The 21,654-nt window shown below is 37.5% G+C and overlaps 3 protein-coding genes and 1 long non-coding RNA gene across 6 annotated transcripts; 2 read left to right on the top strand and 2 right to left on the bottom strand.

Annotated features, from left to right (window-relative positions):
- Positions 1-1,477: 1,477 nt before the first annotated feature.
- Positions 1,478-9,518, bottom strand: lgals3a (lectin, galactoside binding soluble 3a). 3 transcript variants are annotated; one of them, XM_082154522.1, is made up of 7 exons: positions 9,336-9,518; positions 9,027-9,044; positions 7,701-8,393; positions 3,655-3,743; positions 3,420-3,576; positions 2,084-2,268; positions 1,478-1,970 (listed from the first exon to the last, which is right to left on the bottom strand). In XM_082154522.1, the coding sequence occupies exons 2-6, from the start codon at positions 9,039-9,041 to the stop codon at positions 2,113-2,115; spliced, it is 1,110 nt and encodes a 369-aa protein (XP_082010648.1). In that variant the 5' UTR covers positions 9,042-9,044; positions 9,336-9,518; the 3' UTR covers positions 1,478-1,970; positions 2,084-2,112. The 3 variants fall into 3 exon arrangements, with proteins under 3 accessions (XP_082010648.1, XP_082010647.1, XP_082010649.1); XM_082154521.1 differs by having other exon boundaries at positions 1,478-2,268; positions 9,336-9,517; XM_082154523.1 differs by lacking the exons at positions 1,478-1,970; positions 2,084-2,268; positions 3,420-3,576; positions 3,655-3,743 and adding an exon at positions 6,714-7,024 and having other exon boundaries at positions 9,336-9,502.
- A 918-nt stretch (positions 9,519-10,436) lies between these two features.
- gmfb (glia maturation factor, beta) lies at positions 10,437-14,678 on the top strand. Its single transcript, XM_082154568.1, has 7 exons — positions 10,437-10,587; positions 12,248-12,344; positions 12,451-12,500; positions 12,621-12,670; positions 12,805-12,887; positions 12,991-13,064; positions 13,149-14,678. Exons 1-7 carry the CDS (start codon positions 10,585-10,587, stop codon positions 13,218-13,220), a joined length of 429 nt encoding a protein of 142 aa, XP_082010694.1. The 5' UTR covers positions 10,437-10,584; the 3' UTR covers positions 13,221-14,678.
- A 1,286-nt stretch (positions 14,679-15,964) lies between these two features.
- Positions 15,965-21,573, top strand: cnih1 (cornichon family member 1). Its single transcript, XM_082154566.1, has 5 exons — positions 15,965-16,095; positions 17,407-17,475; positions 19,366-19,478; positions 19,655-19,798; positions 20,282-21,573. The coding sequence occupies exons 1-5, from the start codon at positions 16,015-16,017 to the stop codon at positions 20,307-20,309; spliced, it is 435 nt and encodes a 144-aa protein (XP_082010692.1). The 5' UTR covers positions 15,965-16,014; the 3' UTR covers positions 20,310-21,573.
- LOC309487051 lies at positions 16,526-16,939 on the bottom strand. The gene is made up of 2 exons (XR_014201737.1): positions 16,635-16,939; positions 16,526-16,590 (listed from the first exon to the last, which is right to left on the bottom strand). It is a non-coding gene; the product is annotated as an uncharacterized lncRNA (long non-coding RNA).
- Positions 21,574-21,654: the final 81 nt, after the last annotated feature.

Consider the following 21,654-nt stretch of genomic DNA (forward strand, 5'->3'; position numbering starts at 1 on the left):
AGAGCGATTAGAGAGAAGGCGGCTCTGTTTGCTTTCAAATCGCTCTTGCAGTACTTTGATGTCATACACCGATCGGTCTGCACAGCGCCGCTTCAAGTCAAACACACCTCTTGTTTTGTGAATCAGTTCAACTGAATCATTAAAAAGATTTGATTCAAAAAGAACGATTCATTCACCAATCAGACGCAACCGTATTGACAATCATCAGAAATCTCACACAGCTTCTCCAATATGTGCAGAAATTGTGCCCTTATTCTTTGAAAAACATGTTATATAATATTTTTATTAATGTTATATATTTTGATTTCATGTTGGGAGTTCTCAGAAATAGGAAAGAGCATCATGGTCCCTGGAGTCTGGCACATACTATGTTCTGCTTAATATTAGTGTTAATATCAGTGTTTAAAAAAAATATTTTAACATATAAAAAACACTGAGCATTGTTGTCAGATTGACACCAACATGTAATAAGAAATATTTTATGTAATGGGTATTTTCAACATTAAATGTACAGAGAAATGCAGACAAAGGATGCTCAGGTCAAAGGCCATATATACTTAACCAAAAAGTGCTTAACACAGTAGAACTGACAGTCATATGACTAGCTCAGATCATTACAAACCAATTACCTGAACAAATCACAGTGAAGAAGACTTGAGTGACATTGATTTTTACTCAACTGAATGATTTAAATGTACATGTATCTTTCTATTCAGGAGACTCTTGGTTGTTGTGGCCAGTGATCTCCCGGCTGAGAATAAAACTTCATTAAATAAAACTTTGTAGATTCTACGCTCAAAAGACAACAAAAGAAACAGCTCAAGTGTGATTGAGGTAGTGATAGTAGCTTCTTCATGGGACGCCATCACCTTACTTCAGGGAAGTATTGTATTGTATTGTAAGTATTAAGGTAATTCAGGGAATTACCTCGAGATACTGTAGTTTTTATTTTTAACAACTGGAAGTTGCTTAAATTGTCCGTGGTGAAGAAGTCAGATTAAGTAGGTTGTATTCGTATTAAGAATTTCCACGACACCATATAAGTGGACAATTGCAAATATTATTTACATGGTGTGTTCAGTAAACCAAAATATGGTAATCACTTTCTCTGTGTCCCAGTTATATTTTGAATCCAAAATAGTATGCATGCTTTCACACCAACTTATTGCACAACATTGTGATGGTTCACCTTCAACTTTTCAGTTGTACAAAAGTGGAAAGACAAAGGTCTATATAATGCTGATAATCGTAACATAAATTAAGAAGCTAAAACAGATGCAAATGACAAATGGGTCTATGGTATAAAGACACAATTGTATAACATGACCTGACAGATTGCCCCAATACTCACACTGTCACATTACTAAAATGATGTACGTTTCTATGCCCAGTGAAGTGCATACTTCTAGAGCACAGCAAAACTTTGAAGTGTGTAAGTTGTATGTTAAAATACTTTCTCCAGTCTCAGGTCAACATGCAGAATATAATATGAACAAGCACATTTTAATTGGGGTAATACAGCATTTATTCGGACATAATTACTTGCTTATCTCCTTTATCACAATGCTTTAATTATTATGGTTTTATTCAAAATAATAAACATTTTCCAACATTCATACCAATAAAAGAATATTCAGCCATTTTGATCTGATGTAATTCAGCACAGTGTCACAGCTCTGGTCTGCAGTTTTCCTGAATTAAAGATCGATAACTATAAACATAGCGTGTGAAAGGCTGGGCAATACATGTTTGATTTTTACAAAATTAGTTACGTTCCGGTATACATGCAAAAGGGTAACTAGCATAATGCATTCTGACGGGTCAGAGAATGAGGAAAAACAGACCGTTACGGTGTGTTAGACACGCATCAGTGATATCAGTGTCCTGATGACCTCTCAGACGAGTCGGAACTTTCTCTACATCTGTATTTCAATTGTTTAGATCATGTGGCGATCAAGTGTTTGACTAATCTGCAATGGAGAGACGTGTAACAGATACATCATTATTACTTTTATTAATTTCTGTTCGTCCCACTTTTTTGGAGATAAAGTACTTTCTAAAGACCAATGACTTAATGTGTCACCTCAACATTGTCAAATGGCTCCCTGTGTTTCAGATCATGCTGGGGGCTGCACTGAACAGAGTAAGGTCTCCCTCTATGTGCAGACGAGTGACATCCTCCATCCCGCCTGTTCTGTGCTCAAACTCCAGCAGATGAACCCCGTCCACAGCCACCTTAAACCCGTCTGTCTCCACCAGGATCTTCAGCTGCACACAAAAACACATTAGGGCCATGAACACTGCACGTAACGTTTGGTTGTCAATTCACCTTTTAGTGCTTAGTCCTGTTCTGTACACACACAGTTCAGTAACATAAGTTCAACTTACAAACAAACCACTTTTACACAACTGACAAACCACTTTTACACAATACTACGCAGTGTAAACAGAACGGAACTGAACAACCAGCTGTTAATGACACATCTTCTGTGTGTGTGATGTAAGGGTGTAACGGTTCTCAGGAAAAAATCGAACCGTACTGTTGTCTACCCACAGTTCGGCATACATTTGCACCGTGGTTCATGTTAAATCAGACGATGCATATGCATCTATAATATGGTTTGTTGGAAAAAAAAACACACGCAAGACAGACAAATAGAGTTAGGCTTATGTATGTTTCTGTCGATGGATATACGCATTCTGGCTTCCCCTAAACTTTGTTCTAAACTTCCCCTAAACATGAGAGTGTCGTATGCAGCCGAACACGTGACCCTAAAACTGTGATAAAAAACGAACTGTGAGAAATTTGAACCGCTACACTCCCAGCGCAGTGCAAGAAAACCACAGGGAAAGAGGTACGAGGGTTGACTCATTCTTGTTGCCAGATCTTGTAAAAAAAAAAAAACAGCAAAGAAGAACATACATTTATTTTAGAAATACAGCTGAAAAATTTCAACCTGCACCTGTCTACTTTAATAACTGCATAAACTGGATGAGCCAAGCCCAATCAACAAGCCCAAAGACACTTATAATAAGTGGACATGTCAACACTGCAGGGGCGCGCTCTGTAAAGCTGCCTTCCAAACATAAACCGAACTCTGCCTCTGTCGACCGTGGTTTGGTTCAAATTGCTAAACACAACGAGTCTTTGATCACTGTAATATCACTTTGGTAAAAAATAGAGGATACCAAACGCGCAATATGCCAGGACTTCGCTATGGTTCCCACGGTGTCAATCATCGCAATTTCAGGAGCGAGTCATGTTCTGTACAAGGAATGATAATTCAGGGGGTTCACTCCCATATTTCAATGCGGTTGTCACTCCTGAAACTGTACAGTGTGTACGTGGCCTAAGGACACACCACTGAAATCAGGCATGGTTTAAATTCCTTCTCTGAAGGTAAATCAGAAGGCCGTACCTCAAACTGTCTGCCCTGCACAAAGGGAAAGCCTCCATCTCTCTCCTCGGGACCCCAGCAGCCTCCAAATTCTGTGTTCCGTACGATGGTGTTCTCGTGGAAACGTGGGTTGAAATGGAAAACCACATCATGCCCCCTCACAAAATCTACATGGAACCTAAGAAAAGAGAAGTGGGTGTTTGCTTTGGACACGGTGAAGTAATGCTGTGTTTTGTTACATAAATGTGTGTGTTACCTGTTTCCTCCGGGTACCGGCTCACCCACGATAGTGATCAGGAGGCCGGGCATTATCCCTGCATGCAGCGGTAGATCGTACGGCAATGGCTAAAACACACACACAAACAGAAGTTATTTGAAGTCATTAACAGATTTAACAGGTCTCTACAAGAAGAATATATGTAAGAAAGAATGTATCCTTCATCCTTATTATTGTAGATAGCCTATTGATATTGGTAAATAGGGATGTAAAAAATTTAATATCTGGCATGTTATGGCTGATAACCAATAAAAGGCGGATTAAGTAAAAATGTGTACATTATAATATGCAGCATGAAAACTGGATATTAATTTTGAGATATGCTAAAGATTATTTTTAACTGTGTTATTAATTATTAGTGTTTTCAAAGATTAACTTGATTTTAGAAATTAATGTAAATAAGTGTTAGATGACATCAAAGGTCATCTAAATGTAAAAATAGGGGAAATTAGCATGTATACCTACAAATCCAATAACAACTGATACTATTAAAGGGATAGTTCACTTTGAAATTAAATTTTGGTATGTTTTAGCTTACCTCAAGGGCATCCAAGATGTAGGTGTCTTTTTTTCCGCAGTAGTTTCAATTTTGATATTTTTAGGTCAAACCGTTCTTGTCTGTCAGTCATATAATGCAGGTCGATGGTCACGGTCTCAAAGAGCATGCACAGAGTCCAAATTAAAACAATTCCCTATCGTAAGTACACATTGATGGCCTAAGACACGAAACGAGCGGTTTGTGTGAGAAAACTAACAGTATTTATATCGTTTTTACCTCTTGTACACAGCCACGTCCAAGTGATCTGAGAGCGCGGGCGGGTATAGATATATACAATAGAAGTCGCATTGGCTACTGCAGTTCATTGGAACGAAACCGTAGCCAAGGCGACATCTAGTGTATATATCTATACCCGCCCGCGCTCTCAGATCACTTGGACGTGGCTGTGTACAAGAGGTAAAAACGATATAAATACTGTTAGTTTTCTCACACAAACCGCTCGTTTCGTGTCTTGGGCCATCAATGTGTACTTACGATGGGGAATTGTTTAATTTGGACGATGGGGAATTGTTTTAATTTGGACTCTGTGCATGCTCTTTGAGACCGTGACCATAGACCTGCATTATATGACTGACAGACAAGAACGGTTTGACCTAAAAATATCAAAATTGAAACTACTGCGGAAAAAAAGACACCTACATCTTGGATGCCCTTGAGGTAAGCTAAAACATACCAAAATTTAATTTCAAAGTGAACTATCCCTTTAAAATGTAAAGCTAATAATATCCACCAATAACCATATGGAGATATAATGGGCATCCCTAATTGCAAAGAAAACACCTGCAAGCAGCTACACGTTATGATCTCTATCCTAAAATGAACTCTATATTCCAAAATTTGACTGCACAATAAAGATAAGAGACACAAAATTGCAATCTCTTACAAATAAACTACAGTTCAAAAGTTTAGGGTCTGTACACATTCGTTTGTTTTTAAAAGAAGTCTCTTATGCTTATAAATGCATAAATAATTATCTCATACATTTATTTGATCGAAAATACAGTATGAACAGTAATGCTGTGTAATATTATTATAATTTGAAATTTAAAAATAACCTATTCCTGGGATGCGAAGCTGAATGTTCAGCATCATTACTCCAGTCTTCAGTGTCACATGATCCTTTGCTGATTTGCTGCTCAAAATGCATTTTTTCAGGATTCTTTGATGAATAGAAAGTTCAAAAGAACAGCATTTATTCAAAATAGAAATCGTTTGTAACATTAAAATGTTTTACTGTAATTTTTGATCAATTTAATACACCCTTGCTAAATAAAAGGTTTGCTAATTAATTTCATTGTATTTTACATGCAATGACAATAAAAAGAAATTGAAATTGAATTGAATAAAAGTATTTAAATACATCTTACAGACCCCAAAACTTTTAATAAAGTTATTATAATAATAATTTGTTACATTTATATAGCGCTTTTCTGGGTATTCAAAGCACTTTACATAGCAGAGGGGAATCTCCTCAACCACCACCAATGTCTATACACCAATAAACTGTGATTAAGTACAAAGAACAAATATGTGCATAATCATTATCTTAATGTTGGATTAGCCCTGTTCCCCTGAGAGCTCAAGAGTTTTACACATGAAGTACTTGACAGGTTTCATCATCCTTTAATACATTTACTCAGGTCTCTAACTTTCTTCCATTCTCCATTATAAAATTCCATGGCTTTTCCATAGTGTGCAAAATAACACGAAGCCCCTCCTGACATTTAACTGGACTGTTCAATTCAACGGAATATTTTTCCAACTTAAACTGGAAAAAAGAAGAAGAAAAAACTAATAGAAGCTAGTTACTCAACGTCATAAAAGCTTATGTATACTAAACAGCAAACACCCAAAACAAATCCAAACACACGTCCCTTTTTCTCTCTTATTTTAGCTAATGCCACGTCAGAGATCACATGACATCAAGTTTATAAACAACTTTGCTATGGCAACACTGTGACAAATCTCATAAACTGCCAATCCCTGATTCCAAACCCCACCCACTGACTCATTATTCCTTTCAGTGAAAACAGATTAAACACACACTACCTTTCAAAAGTTGGAATAAGTAAGATCTTTTTTTATAAAAGATATTTATATTTTTATTCAGCAGACACATTAAACTGATCAAAAGTGATACAAAATATTTCCATTTCCAATAAATGCTATTCTTTTTAACTTACTATTTATTAAAGAATCCTGAAAAAAGTATCACATTTTCCAAATCAGCATATTAGAATATCTGAAAGATCAATTTTAAAATATATTTAAATAGAAAACAGTCATTTTAAATAGTAATAATAGTTTACTGTCTTTTTGATCATAGCCTTGTAAGCATAAGAGATTTCAAAAACACTGACCGCAAACTTTTGACTGATCTTGAACTTGTCAGCTTCTCAACATTACCTACAATATCTGACTTTTAACAAACAATAAATTCAGCCCATTAAAAACCTTAAATTTCAATAGCACACATCTGTTGGTTGTATAAACACAAAGTGCATTATTTATTTTTTCTCTTTTTTATGCAATAACATCATTAAAACATACACCCGTCAATAGTATTAAAATAATCACGAGTGTACTTTGCAGAAAGTGTCTCAGCTACATTAAATATGTGCATTTGTTTGCAAAGGTGATATGCAAATATATCAGCATGAGTTTGTGCTAAATGTCCAGAACTCTGATTGGATGTTAACTGGGGTCTTTGTGATGGCTGCAGTGCTGTCCTCCTCCTGTGATTGGCTGAGCTGCTCATTGTGCTCAAAAATATGGAGGTCTATATGGTGGCTGAAAAACAAGAAGAGGAGCTTTTGAGATCTGTCGTTTTAACGTGATCCAGCAGAATGAGACCACCGCAGGAACATCCCAGACCTCAAGAGCTAAACCTACAAACCTGAAAGCAACACTTATGTCACCAACACTTTGATAAAATAAACTCCAGAAGGCCAAAAAACAAATCCCCAGCAACCACCAAACCAAGCCTATCCCACACACATATATGCGGACTCGCACATGCAAATACCTTTATACACTAGGGCTGGGTTGACAATATTCATTTCTCGATTTTAATCGATTCTCATTTTAATGAACCGAAATCGATCCGTCTCTGAATTGGAGATTGGAGTAGAAATGTAATCTTTATCATTAAAGTTTATATTATTATAAAAACTTCCTTATGTGCAATTTAAATGTTTGTATACAAATCAGAGGTTAATTTTAACCTTTTATTTAATAGTAATGTACCAACTGACAGGGTTCCCCCAAATAGTTACAGTATTAGTCATCCCTTCAGGGAGAAAAATAACTCTCATGTAACTGTACCCAATATACAGTATATCCTTATGAATTGAGTTAGAAACTGAATTGAATCGCAAGCCTGTGTTTTGAAATCGAATCAAATCTTGAAATTTGTGTCAATATCCAGCCCTATTATACACCCATTCATACGGTCATAATTACTCACCAGCATTCCACCTGGAGCTGCAGGCCCTCCGTATGGTCCCATGGGCCCTGGACCGAAGCCTCCTGGTGGGCCAGGTTGAGGAGGGAAGCCCCCTCCGTGTGTACCCCAGGACCCTGGTGGTATTGGGGGAAACATTCCTCCTGCATATCCTGGGCCTCCATCTGGTGGAAAGGCACCAGGGCCTCCTGGGCCGTACATGCCAGGCCCAGATGGACCTGGTGGGTAAGGCACATTTGGATATGGGCCCTGTGGAGCCCCCGGTGGGGAAGGGAACTGTCCAGGAACAGGGTATGGCATGGGTGCCCCACCTGGTGGGAACTGACCTGGCATCGAGGGAAACTGTCCTGGAGCTCCAGGGTTGGAGGGGAACTGTCCAGGTACACCCGGACCTGGAGGGTATCCGCCCGGACCTGGAGGGTATCCACCCGGGGCAGCTGGGGCTCCAGGAAACTGGCCCGGGGCTCCTGGGCCGGGTGGAAAGGAACCAGGGGCAGATGGCCCGCTCTGGGGAAAGCCAGAAGGGGCTGTTGGTTGGCCAGGGCCTCCTGAGGATGGGAAATTAGGGCCACCAGGGGCCGCACCAGGCCATCCAGGGTTAGTGGGGGGCGGAGCACCATTTCCAGGAGCTGATGGATTGGTGTGCCTAGTTTTTGATGCTTCACCAGAAACATCATCTGGGATTGCGTCCGCAAGCTACAGGAAGAAGATGCAGGAGATATCACAGCAAATGAAACATCAACTGAATTTTATCAAAAATACTTTTGAATAGTTTTTATCGGTGCAAAGCCAAAGACTTACTAGGGCAAACAGTGGAGTTCAAAAGACTGAGACCAAATTGAATATATGGGACTAAAAACTTAAATTAAACTTGTAAATAAACTTTTAGGACTTCGGAAAAAAACTAAACAAAAACAAAAGCAACTTTATGATGTAAAATGAATCATGTTTAATATTTCTAGGTCAGTAATGAAGCAAATTTGTATATATATATATATATATATATATATATATATATATATATATATATATATATATATATATTAATGCTCAATAGAAACTTTTCCACTAGTGGTCTTACGCGTTTGGACCCCACTGTATTTTATAATACTGTATATCTTTATTGAATTATTGAATATACTTGCTGAATAAAGAATACTAAATTAAATTGATGGGAAATGTAAATAACCGAGTCTACTAGTACAGTCATTTCTACTGCTGGTAACAATGTATTAAATTACAAAGTTTCTTATTTTACTAACACAGGAGGAAATACAAGCCCAAAATGATACAAGTGAACAACAATTCATAAACAGTTAAAAAACTTACCGAAAAGTCTGCCATGGCCTAACAGAGAAACAAGAAGTGACATTTAATATCATACAATTGTATGCAAATCATAATATGTCATAAATCTAGCACATGTAGACAACTAGTTATATAGACGCTATTAATAAAGAGAGACGTCACTGGATTCAACACACTGTCGCAAATGGTTATTTTAAACACTATTCATTTAAAAATGATCTGGTTTAAGATTAAATCAGGCACCATTCTAACTATACACAAATTAAACTGTGTCATCTATACACATGCGCATTTTGGGTGAAATGTGAGCAGTTTTGAGAGCACAAGCACCTCGACTGGATCAGGGCCTGCGGTCCAAAGATACGGGTTTCTGAGCAGCACCAGGTCCCGTCGCCCGAAAAGATCCGAAAGTCAGTATTACTAAACTCTATACAGGAAGTGAGGTGATAACTGGAATATTAAGGGTTTTCAACGGCGTGTTTGAAAACAATGTGAGCACCAAATTATATGGATAAGACATTTACCGCTGTAGTTAAAGGCACAGATCAATCTACTGTGTTTATAGATCAGATATGAGCGCTACACACGCGCATGCTCCCCGATGGGCGTGTCATCTGAGGGATGGGCCGGTTTATCTGCGCATGCGTAGGGTTACTGTGACGGAGAGTGGGGAGGGGGGTGTTCAACCCTGGGATGCTTAAAATAAAACAACCATAATAAAATGAATCACACTCCCACAACTGGTTTACATACTTTTCCGTTTTTTTTAAATGTCCTTCCACGAACAGAGCCTGAAAAAGTAAAGATTTTCCAACAACTGGTGAATGTTAATGTGAAGGTTGACAAAAACGGTGTTTGTCAACCTATGAGGCCAATATATGATTTTTTTGCTACCCTGATCCTAAAGTTTGGGACATATCCACAATTTGAACCGTGATTTGTGTGCTTTTTATGTCGCTACATTTACATGTAAATTTATATTTCCCATAAATAATAATAAAAAAAACATGAATTTTATATTTTCTACAATAAATATATGAAAAAAAATAATAATAATCTGCTTAAAAAATTTGTGCGAAAACAAAATGTTATATATTCCTGACGAGCGTCCCTATAGAAATGTGTTTCAATCTGTTACATATGGTTTTATATTTTTATATATAAATATATATTCTTATATTTTTATTTTTTATTTTTTATCTTGTTTTATACAGTCTATGGGAGTCTATAATTCGATATATAGTTAGTTAGTTAGCTATTTAATTAGATCAGATAGTAATCCAACCAAATCCTTTAATGTCCCTGTGGGTGCGGAGAGATCTTGTTTTATACAGTCCATGGGAGAGATAGAAGCATTAATTCGATAGTTCTTTCCATGAACATCAAGCTGAGTTCATGTCAAAACGCTGCTGTTCTGGAATCAGACAGAGCTCGTCCTTTTATGGGTGAAACGAACTGATCCAGGAACAGTCAGCCATTCAAAGCCTGGCGCGTTCAGGCGTTCTGATTGGTCAAACGAACGTCACGAGACGCGGCACGGTAGAACTCCTGCACTGCTGGGCTCGTGCTGTCTGTGAAAATGGTGAGTACAAAAACTGGCTTGGATTAATAAAAACATTTTAATGGCGGCGTTGTCTTATAGGATGTATAATAATACGGAAGCATTTCCAAATAACGCCGTAGGCCTCAAGGGTCAGTGATATGTGTATGTTATAGAGGTTGTTGTTTTTTTAAGAGCCCTGTTGCAGTTCCACCCAGTGCTTTGTGATGAGCTGCATGTCAAACCTTCTCCTGCATCACACCGACTTATAAAGTTTACTAAAATAAAGACACGTTTGGCGTTACAATTACCCTAAAACTCTGTTTAGAATTTTCACGAGATAGGATTGCCTTACATAAGTGATATGATGGAATTCCGGCGGCTCCCGGGGAATTCTCATTTCCTGTTGCGGGCAGGGACGTGCTCTGCTCACACTTCAGTATTTCAAGGAAATGTTGGAAAATCTGCTGTTCTGAGCGACAAAAAGACTGTGTGGCTCCTTTTCATGGAATGGCACGTCAAGCCACGATCAAACAATGTAATTTAATCAGAGCAGAAATGGCAAACAATGCAATGAAATAAATTCTTCGCATTCCACCAGCACTGCACGACAAACACGTTTGCCCACTTCGTCCGCCACATCAACAGCTAAGAAAGTGTTGTTCTCCTCCTGATGACCCACACTCATTGTCTTAATGGAGGAGTTTTGTGAACTCCTAATCTTTGAAGACCCCATACAGCTGGATGTTGTTGTGTGTTAGAGTAGACAGGTGGTCTCGTTGTATAGCATTATATTGAACTGAGTTTGTTAACAGAATAACAATTTCACAATCAGAAGAAATACATTGTAGTTTCCACTCTCTCTACTTTAAGTCTGGTTATTTCTTACTATAGGTCAGTGGTTCTCAACCTTGTTGACTCAAATACAATATTAGTCAGTATAAAGTCAGTTTAATGTTGTAGATATTTATTTTTAGCATTTTGATTTAGATTGTTCATTTGAACACTTATTGGAGCTTACAAACTCTCAACCCTGTGTGTGTCTTTAACCTGTATGACTCAGTCATATTGAAAGAGATTACCAGTAATTGGGAGTTTTTCAGGTTGATTAATTATTTATACACTACTAGTCAAAAGTTTTGGACATGCTTGTCTAAGCCAACCGACAAGACGAGAGGAAAAACAGCCTTGAATGTGGTCGCTGGATACACCTAATGAACTATGGTTATAATATGACTGAGAGTGTGCTGAGCTGTTATTTAGGCAAAGGATGGCTATTTTAAAGAAACCAAAATATAAATTACATTTACATGTAAATGCTTTTATCCAAAGCGACTGAAAATGAGGAGAACATTAGAAGCAATCAAACCAACAATTGGGCAACAATATGCAAGTCCTGACTCCTGTGATTAGTCCCTGTTAGTCTAACACAGTAGCAACGACAACTAAAATCAAATGAGAAAAGAAACAAATACACTTACATGCTGCTGTCCATTTCTGTTGCTTGACCACTTCTCCTTAATATATAAATTTTTTTATTTATTGTTTTTGGTCTACATAATTCACATACTTCAAATATTGTATAATGTATTGTATAATTACACTGTAACACGGACACCTTACAATAAAATGTAACCGCTGATAGATTTTATAATATTTTAAAATGTGAAAAAATAGTAATAAGAAAAATGTGTGTGTGCAGAGTGAATCTTTAGTTGTGTGTGAGGTGGACGAAGACCTGGTGAAAAAGTTGCGCGATTTCCGCTTCAGGAAGGAAACCAATAATGCTGCCATCATCAGTGAGTTCAACTTAAATGAAACACTCAAACTGGTCCACATGCTCACACTTTCTCATATACCATGAGGATTGAATGTTGACATTGCTGTATTCTCCTCTGGTTACAGTGAAGATTGATAAAGACAAACAGCTGGTGATTCTGGAGGAGGAGCATGAGGTAAATTCACACACACATCATATAACCACTTTTATTGCATGAATACATAATAGACGGCTTTCCAGTGGAGTTTACAATTGAACAGCTCAATGGTGTAAACCAGGGTTTGATTTCTTGTAGGATATTTCCCCTGAAGATCTGAAGAACGAGCTACCAGAGAGACAGCCCAGATATCCTTAACTAAAACAAAGTCACTTTGTACACTACCAGGATTTAAACTCTAGAAACTTATGGAACTTTGGGAAGAAATGTTCTATTTTCCATTCACCATTGAACAATCATTAGTTTCCCTAACCTGTGACACATTTGTAGTCTACAGCTACAAGTACCAGCACGATGATGGGAGAGTGTCCTACCCTCTGTGTTTTATCTTCTCCAGTCCTGTTGGTAAAAAAAAAACTGTTTAAAAATGAAAAATTTTATATGCACAAACTCAGTAATATGAAGCAGTGCTATGTCTCCAATTCTCTAAAATGAAACACTTTCCCAGGATGCAAACCTGAGCAGCAGATGATGTATGCTGGCAGCAAAAACAAACTGGTACAGACGGTTGAACTAACCAAGGTGAAACACTTGACTTTACACCCAGTGATGTTCTTTCTTTAAAGCAGTGTAGTGGGAATCGCTTCTAAATATTATTTTTTTCAGGTGTTTGAGATAAGGAACACCGAAGATCTGACAGAGGAGTGGCTAAGAGAGAAACTGGGCTTCTTCCGCTAAGAACAGACCGAACAAGCTACAACTCATGTTTAAAGAGTGACCGAGATGGGACCATCACCTCCAAACGGAGAGAAAACCATAGTCCATCTGATACTGTCTGTTTGTGTATGTCTGAATGCTTCTGCCCAAACTCTAAACCCGCCTGTACCAGTTTAAGATGACAGATATTTGAGGTGCAAAGACAAGAAAAGAAAATATGAAAGCAAATTCCACAAGTACTCTGAACTATTCCTTGGATTTTTAGAACCATTCCACTCTCATCCCTGAGCAGTAAAGTATGTGCTGGCCTGCACAGGCAATCCAATCTTACTGCCATGATAGTTGGGTCATGTTGTGATTTTAGGCAATCCCATGTCAGCTATCCTACATGATCGATGACATGGCAACATATTTAAACATTCTAAAACTCTAACATGTGATGTGTTTTCCCAGTTATGTCTTCATGTAATGCCCTGATATTACAAGGGCCTTCGTAATGCATTTTCTACCTCTAATTTGGAGTATTTTTGACCAAACATTAATTATTTTGTTTTGATATCTGTTGAACTGTAATGGTAGGCGAAGGGTTCAGAAGTCGGGAGAAGTTGGGAGAGAGTATTTGATTATCGTATCTGACCTGTTGTCTTGAGTGTCATACATTTATTCTGTTTTGCCTTTTTTAAATCTGTGCTCACAACCTGACAAACAAATCTCCACTAAAGATTTAGAATCTGTGAGGACAATTGGGTGAGAGTTCTGGGACTCATTTTTATTGATTTATTGTTTTTGGGAAAGGGGGTAAGGTATACATCACCCAGACAATCTGTCCCACCTTTTTGGAAATGTGTGGTTTTAGATGTACAGCGACAGGGGTTTGCTATTCCATGGTGTTATTTGGCCACAGGGATCATCTCCTAATTAGTTCCTCTCTCTCTTTGTCCAGCTAAACACTGGAATAAAGCCGGTGTCATTATTCTTGAGTTTATGCAACGCATTGCTATTTCCATATTTATGTAAAAACAATCATTCTATTGGCAAAATGTAAACACTGGAAATTAATTAAATGTTTACAGCTTAACAGAGTAATACAAATTAGTTGGAGGAAGTGATATTGTGGATTCGATTAGTAATACCTCTGCAGATCTTGTGTCTTTCAGAATCTGTGAGCTCTAATGTGGGTCAGGCTCATCTCTGTACATCTGTAGAACCTGTAACACCTGTGATTAGTGCTGTTTCTTATTAAACACTAATTGCTCACTTTGGTGGTTTATATGATGTGGACATCACATGATATGTCCCATACATTAGTGAACTGTGTATGTGTTTAATGTCAAATTTTTAATGACTGAAGATGCTTTTCCTGGTCATTTATAATCTCTTCAAACCAGATAAACAGTTAACCTTTCAATATGTGTCTCAATTACATTTGTCTGCTGTTTTGAATAATTAAATAGAAGGTTTTTTCCTTTGAAAATTTGACCATGTGTTTAACTGGAGTGTTCTTGATTGTATTCACACCTTTATTTTTAAACTTCTTAGTTGAGCTAATGACTGAAAAACACTACCATGACATGAACACACATGATGTGTGTTCATGTCATGGTAGTGTTTTTCGGTCATTTGTACAGTAAGCAAAGGGTGAAATAATGTCATACAAAAAATAACTAGCCTAAAATGTAATATTGAGGTCATGCGTTAAATTTGAGTATCTTACTGGTTTTTAGCAAAGTTTACTGGTTGAAGTTGGTTGTAAGTGGATGATACATTATTCTGTTCTGAATAATGGCCATTACTTTTTAGGAGTGCAATGAAGACTTACCTATCCTGGTTATTGAGACTTAAGACCAATGTTCAGTTGGCTTGGGAAGGAAGTATCTGCTAAGAGAGTAAATGAAATCCCATTAGACAAACAAGGTGATATAGCCATGTCCATTACCATGACAAGTCAATTCTATATAGGCTACTGCATTAGTAAAACAGTATTAGGTTAATGGCAAAAAGCATTAGAAAATTCTACCCACAGTTGTTTTTATGTGGTTTTGATTTAATCTGTCTGGTTGGGTGTTATTGATCTAGTCCTTAACAAACATGCACCACATGACGTGACGATGATACATTGTCATTTCATCTTGCCCCAGGAAGTGAAAAATTCCATCAGAGTATGTCTTGTTTTGTTTTACAGGCAAAACAAGGAGAAATGCAAGAAGATCTCTTTGGCTTAGTAATTGTGTTTCCATATTAAAACAGTTCAATCTCACATCACTTTCACTGCAACATGTAAAATATTCTCATATATTAGACTCTTCAAGCTTTTATGTTCGTGATTCATATTTGTCCTAAAGTCTGTGTTAATGTTATTAATTCATTCAGCACATTTTATTAATAATAATATTATATGTATTTATAAGTATGCATCTTTGTCTCTTAGCCTTTTTAAAATAAGCATTAATAAGCACAAATTAGACAAATTTTAAACTAAATCTGTTACTCACACAAAGCTAACATCATGGCTTCAGGAGATTTGGTATATAAAGTCTGTAGACTATTTTACTTCATGGTATTTTTTAGTCTCTTTTAAATTCAGATGTGGCCTTTATGAATATGTGAACATGCAATGAATGATTGTGCTCCACGAAAAACATATGGGCTTGGAGGATGTTACTATTTCATTATTATTATTTCATTTATTTATACTTGGGATTTCCCCTGCTCTCGCGTTTTTTCGAGTATCCATGTGAAGTCTCCAGTCACGTGACATACAGCTGTCTCAACGTCACAGCAGTCGTCGGTCTGGATAATTCCACATGAGCGAAAAATGGCGTTCACATTCGCGGCCTTTTGTTATATGTTGGCGCTTCTGCTGACGGCGGCGCTCATTTTCTTCGCTATTTGGCATGTAAGTGTTTTGAACAGAACTCCAACACATTCGCTAAGGTTTTTAAATCAGATATTCAGCGGATAGTGACATTAGTTCAACATAGAGCAGAGCGCGAGACAAACGCGAATGAATGGCACGAGCGCAACCTGGTGACACCCATTATTATCATTACCGCTAATATTCCGTTAAACAATTAAGGTATTTATATGTATCTAAACGTATTATCTACGGGGTTAGCCATATTTAGTTCACGCTTTGTTTATCAGTTTCTGTCGCATCTAATACTGGTGATCACGGGCGGATGGGGCGCGCGCTCCCGTTTGGCTCTCGTGCATGTGTTTACAGATCAGTGATAAATCAACTGCTGCTAAAATCATATTCTATATTCCATAAAATCATATTATAATGTTAGAATTAGAACTGTTATGTTTTTGTGAGAATTAAGAGAGAATTATTTGCGGAAAGAAAAGCACCATTGCTCAGATCTCCTCAATGCTGTCTGGTGTCATTAACCTGTTTCAGAGATACAAAAACTTTAATTGCAGAACTAGTATCACATTTCTGCCTTTGCTCAAATATGCCAAATACATTCAAACGTTTTCACGTCACAGTAGTGACTGGAATATTGTTTTGTTTTTTTCATCCCTTTCTCCCCCAAGAGTTAAATAAGGGGACTTGTGAATGTCATACAATAATTACTTTTGGTAATGGATTAAATCTGTCATTACCAATTTTCATGAGTAAACAAGTATAATCTGAATTTGATTCAGGCATACAGGGTAATACTTTCCTCATTTCCTAATTGCATAATTTCTCTTGCGACACAAATCTCACGAAATATTAAGCTCTTGTTTGTCAGTATTTTATAGTAGGGGTGTAACCCCGGCATCCTGGCCAAATTTGCCCCTTGGCCTCTGTCGATCATGGCCTCCTAATCATCCCCATATACTGATTGGCTTCATCACTGTCTCCTCTCCACCAGTAAGCTGGTGTGTGGTGAGCGTACTGGCGCAATATGGCTGCCGTCGCATCATCCAAGTGGATGCTGCACATTGGTGGTGGTTGAGGAGATTCCCCCCTTCTATGTGAAGCGCTTTGAGGTCTCAGAAAAAGCGCTATATAAATGTAACAAATTATTATTATTATTATTTTATACATTAATTGTTTTAAATTACTCATTCATTCAGCAAAGAATATTTCTGAATGCTTAAAAAACCTTGTAAGTGTTGTTCTGAAAGAATAACACATTCCTGACATATGATGTGTGAAATAATATTTGTATGTTTACTCCTGGATCATGTTTAACTTTTTTTTCTCCTTTATTTTTAGATAATTGCATTCGATGAGCTGAAGACTGACTATAAGAATCCTATAGACCAATGTAACACATTAAACCCGGTAAGTGAGAGTTTTTGGAGAGATGCCGGGTGATGCATGCACTCCTGTTTCTTCTCTTCTATCACAACACTGTTGTGCTAATCAATGAAATCATCTGCAGTGAATGTTGCTTTCCAACACTAACACTATTAGAGTTTGATTTTCTGATTTGCATTTTGTGTTATTTATTTTCTTAATATTTACTTTTTACCTTTTTTCCTCTGATTGGCTCAAAGACAGTTGACAGGGTGAAAAAAATTAAAAGGGTCAGGCTTGCTCTGAAGGTTGGTACCAGAATTCAGCTTAAGATCAGTAACAGTCTCTCTGTGTGCACGAGTGGAGTGTTTACAAATGTCTTTTCAGTTAACTAACACCTCAATGTGCAAACATGCCGAGCAGGGAGACAGGATCTGATTTATGCCAACTGAACAGCTTGATTACAGAGGTTGTCTCGTCTTGCAAATGCCATTACATATGCTGAATGAACAAAACGCATTGCTCCTTTAGGGTTGCTTATATCTCACTCATGTTTGGCTGGTTTAGTCCGTTAGTGTGGGGTTGGGTGGAGGCACAGATGTCTGCGCAGGTGTATACTCGAGTGTAGGAAAGACAGTGGTTTACAGGGAAAAGTGTTAACTGAAAAGACTTGCAAATGCTCAGAACATGCATGTGCCGTTCTGTCCCCCCCTCCTTCGTTTGCTCTTTACCCAGAGCGACTAACTCCATTTATGATGTCTCACTTAGAAAGTGTTCTTATAAACTTGGCACCGCTGTAAAGCAATTGCACCGTTAAGATAATGCAGGAGAAGTCATTATTTCAAGTACACTTGAGATTAATGATGTATGGGAAGGAAGAGCGGGTGTAGTGAGCATCTTTGGTGCACATTCATCTAGAGTTGAGGAATGGTATACCTTAGAATCGACTCAGAGTTGTTGTTTCTGGCTGGATGTGTCCGATCACTCTCAGAAGGATATGCTTAATGAGTTTTGAGGCAATTTGACTTCATAATCACCATCAACAGTTTGAGTTTTTGATTTTTACTATGTGTTTGTGTTGGGCGAAAGCAGAACACACACTTTTTCTCTTTTGCATGGGCTTTATTGTGTTGTCTTCATTTACCGGTTATGATCAGGCATGGCAGGGGCAGCCTGGGGTCCTTGTAGCTTCTCCCTTCCTCAGCATGGCTGCTCTTCTCACTCTGCCTGGTATTGTTTCCCTTTAAAAAACACAATCCTGCCTCTGTTCCCATACCTTTGTATGTGGGCTGGGGGATGGGGGTGTAGTAAATGTTGACTTGTCTGTTTTTTTTACAGTAATTTGCTAATGGCCAGATGTTCTATTTGCCTAATATGAGAAACTCTGCACTCTATATTTGACTAAATCTAAAGCAGATGGGGTATAGTATATTCTTTACAAACCTCAACAGCTTTGGGATATAATAGATGACCTGTTTCAGAGGTTATTGAGTAGGAATAGGTGTTCTGCTTGGTTTGACTTTTGAACTTGAGGATGTCATAAGTTCTTAAATGGATCAAAGGTCTTTGAATTCTAAGCTCTTGAATTTTTCACATACTATTTGCATAGGGATTTTTTTATTTTTATTTTGCAGTCTATACTATGTAATTTAAAGTCACTTGTTAAATGTAAATATTTTATTTATCATTGCTTTAAATAATGATTTATGACAGTTATTCTCAGCAGATCCGGATCTTCTGAGGTTTAGAGAGATTTAAATGTGCATAGACTAGAAAGTACTAGAGCTCATGGGTTGGTGGTAATCCTAATGATTCTTACACCTGATTGGCTAGATTTGGGGCACAGGCTTCAGGCGCAATAGAACTCTGTCTCTGAGATGGATCTGTGTATCTTTTTTGATCTGATTCTGATCATGTGTTGTGTGGTTTCCTTAGCTCGTCTTGCCGGAGTACCTCATCCATGTGTTTTTCTGCGTAATGTTCCTGTGCGCCGCAGAATGGCTGACGCTTGGACTCAACATGCCCCTGCTGGCCTATCACGTCTGGAGGTGGGTGGGGCGTTCAGCCCCAAACTAATCACAGATAATCACAGATAAACACTTGCTGGATATATATGTCAAACATCTCAGCAGATGTGTCAAGCTAGTGTCTTTAAAGTTAATAAGTTATTAGTCAGGATTGTGTCTTGCTCAAAGTGCAACATGAAGTGTTTGTTTGTGTACAGGTATATGAGCCGCCCTGTGATGAGTGGACCTGGATTGTATGACCCCACTACGATAATGAACGCAGATATTTTGGCGTACTGTCAGAAGGAGGGCTGGTGCAAACTTGCATTCTACCTCCTCTCGTTTTTCTACTATCTTTACGGGTATGTACAGTTTAATGTACATCAAACATATAGAATGTTTTATCAAACATAGAAAGGAAAAAAAATTATAATGTATGTGTATATATACTTAAAAAAAAAAAAATTAATACTTGTATTCAGCCAGGACACATTTTATATATATATACATCAATCCATCACTGTGTCCACAAATATATCAAGCACCATATTGACTGATTTCATCATTGATAATATAAAAAAAATGCTACTTGAGTGGCAAATCAGCATATTAGAATGATTTCTGAAGGATAATGTGACACTGAAGACTGGAGTAATGATACTGAAAATTCAGCTTTGACATCTCAGGAATAAATCAATTTAAAATATATTTTATTTGAAAGAAAGAAAATTATCATTTGTAATATTTTGTAAAAATGTGTTTTTGCTGTTTTTTAAACACACATGAGACTTAATCTTTAATCTTTGTATCACTGTGCTTATGTTTCTCTGGTCTTTTTATTATAGGATGATCTATGTTTTGGTGAGCTCTTAATCTGGATACAGCTGCAAAGTGCATATGAAGGCGTTTGAGATGCTGATTTTAAAACCCAAATGGAGCTTGGACTCGGACATCTCTCTCAGTTCTGCTTGGCTGTTTCAAATGGACATTGACTTTATTTACTCCTCATCAGCCAAGAACGATTCAGGACGCAAGCAGCCCGCACAACTCCAGAACCACACATGCAAAAATAAATAATTACCAACTCTAAGTACAACCTTTTTAGACCTACTTAAAAGATCTAAAACACACATTTTACACACATGCCGCACCAATGCCAAACCTCTTCACACACTGAAAGCATCAGTAGATGAGAGAAAACGGTTTACATTGACCAGATCATGTCCAAAGCAGATGCACAAGGGCTTCAAAACTATATTGCTGATGGATATGTGCAGAGATTCCCTTGTGTTTTCAAACTGTGGGGCAAAATAAAGATCTTGATTGTAGCATTTTTACAGACTTATTTTATTTGAACTATATTACTGCCTTGTTGCTCAGTCAGTTCTTTAATTTGACCTTCAGAGTTGTGTGCTGCTTTGGTAATTCCTGATCTTGTAATACCATGTTTTTTGAGCTCAGGCTGGTGGTCTTCTTCACCTTGATGGTTCTTATCAGATGAATGCTCCATTTCAAGTGTTAAAACCATTGTTTTTCTCTCATGTTGGAAGCAAACGAGGACTGATGCTTTCAGTGTATTGAAGGCTTTGCTTCGCTCATACATCTTTGAAATACTCTACATGTAACCTTTTTTGCTTTTAAATTTTGTTGTGTGAATTTGTATTTCTAAGTGGAATTGTTTTCTGATTTTATTTTTGTGAGATAGCAGAGATGACTGTGGATACCATTTTGGACACTGGTTTAATGTTGGCATGATCTCAGTGTGCCAAGATTTTTTTTTATTCCGTCAGTAATCACAGGCAATCCTCAGTCCTTCACTGATGCTGTAGTTTGTGTCTGGATTCAGAGCAGAGCTGTGTGGAAGGAGCTTTGACTATACTGACAGTCAATGCAGTTGTTCCTAATCACCAAGCTGGACCACCAAGGTGATATTTAGAGTAATAGGTTATTTTGGATTTTCCCTGTGATTGGTTTAGAATTTTCTCTGTTTGCCATCTTTTGTGTGTGAGTGAATCCAGCTTGATATGTGCGTTTGAATGTTATAAAGTCTTGCAAGAGCTGTAGTAAATTGTGTTTTTTTTTTTTTTTTGCTTGTAATATTGCTTTAAAGTTCCCAATAAAGTCCACCATACATTAACTCATGGCTCATTTTATGATGCCGTTTTCTCTGTATGAACTCCTGTTTATTCCACTTGGCTACAATAATGTGAAACTAAGG

The sequence above is a fragment of the Leuciscus leuciscus genome (assembly GCF_965113295.1).
Source record: "Leuciscus leuciscus genome assembly, chromosome: 22".
Taxonomy (NCBI): domain Eukaryota; kingdom Metazoa; phylum Chordata; class Actinopteri; order Cypriniformes; family Leuciscidae; genus Leuciscus; species Leuciscus leuciscus.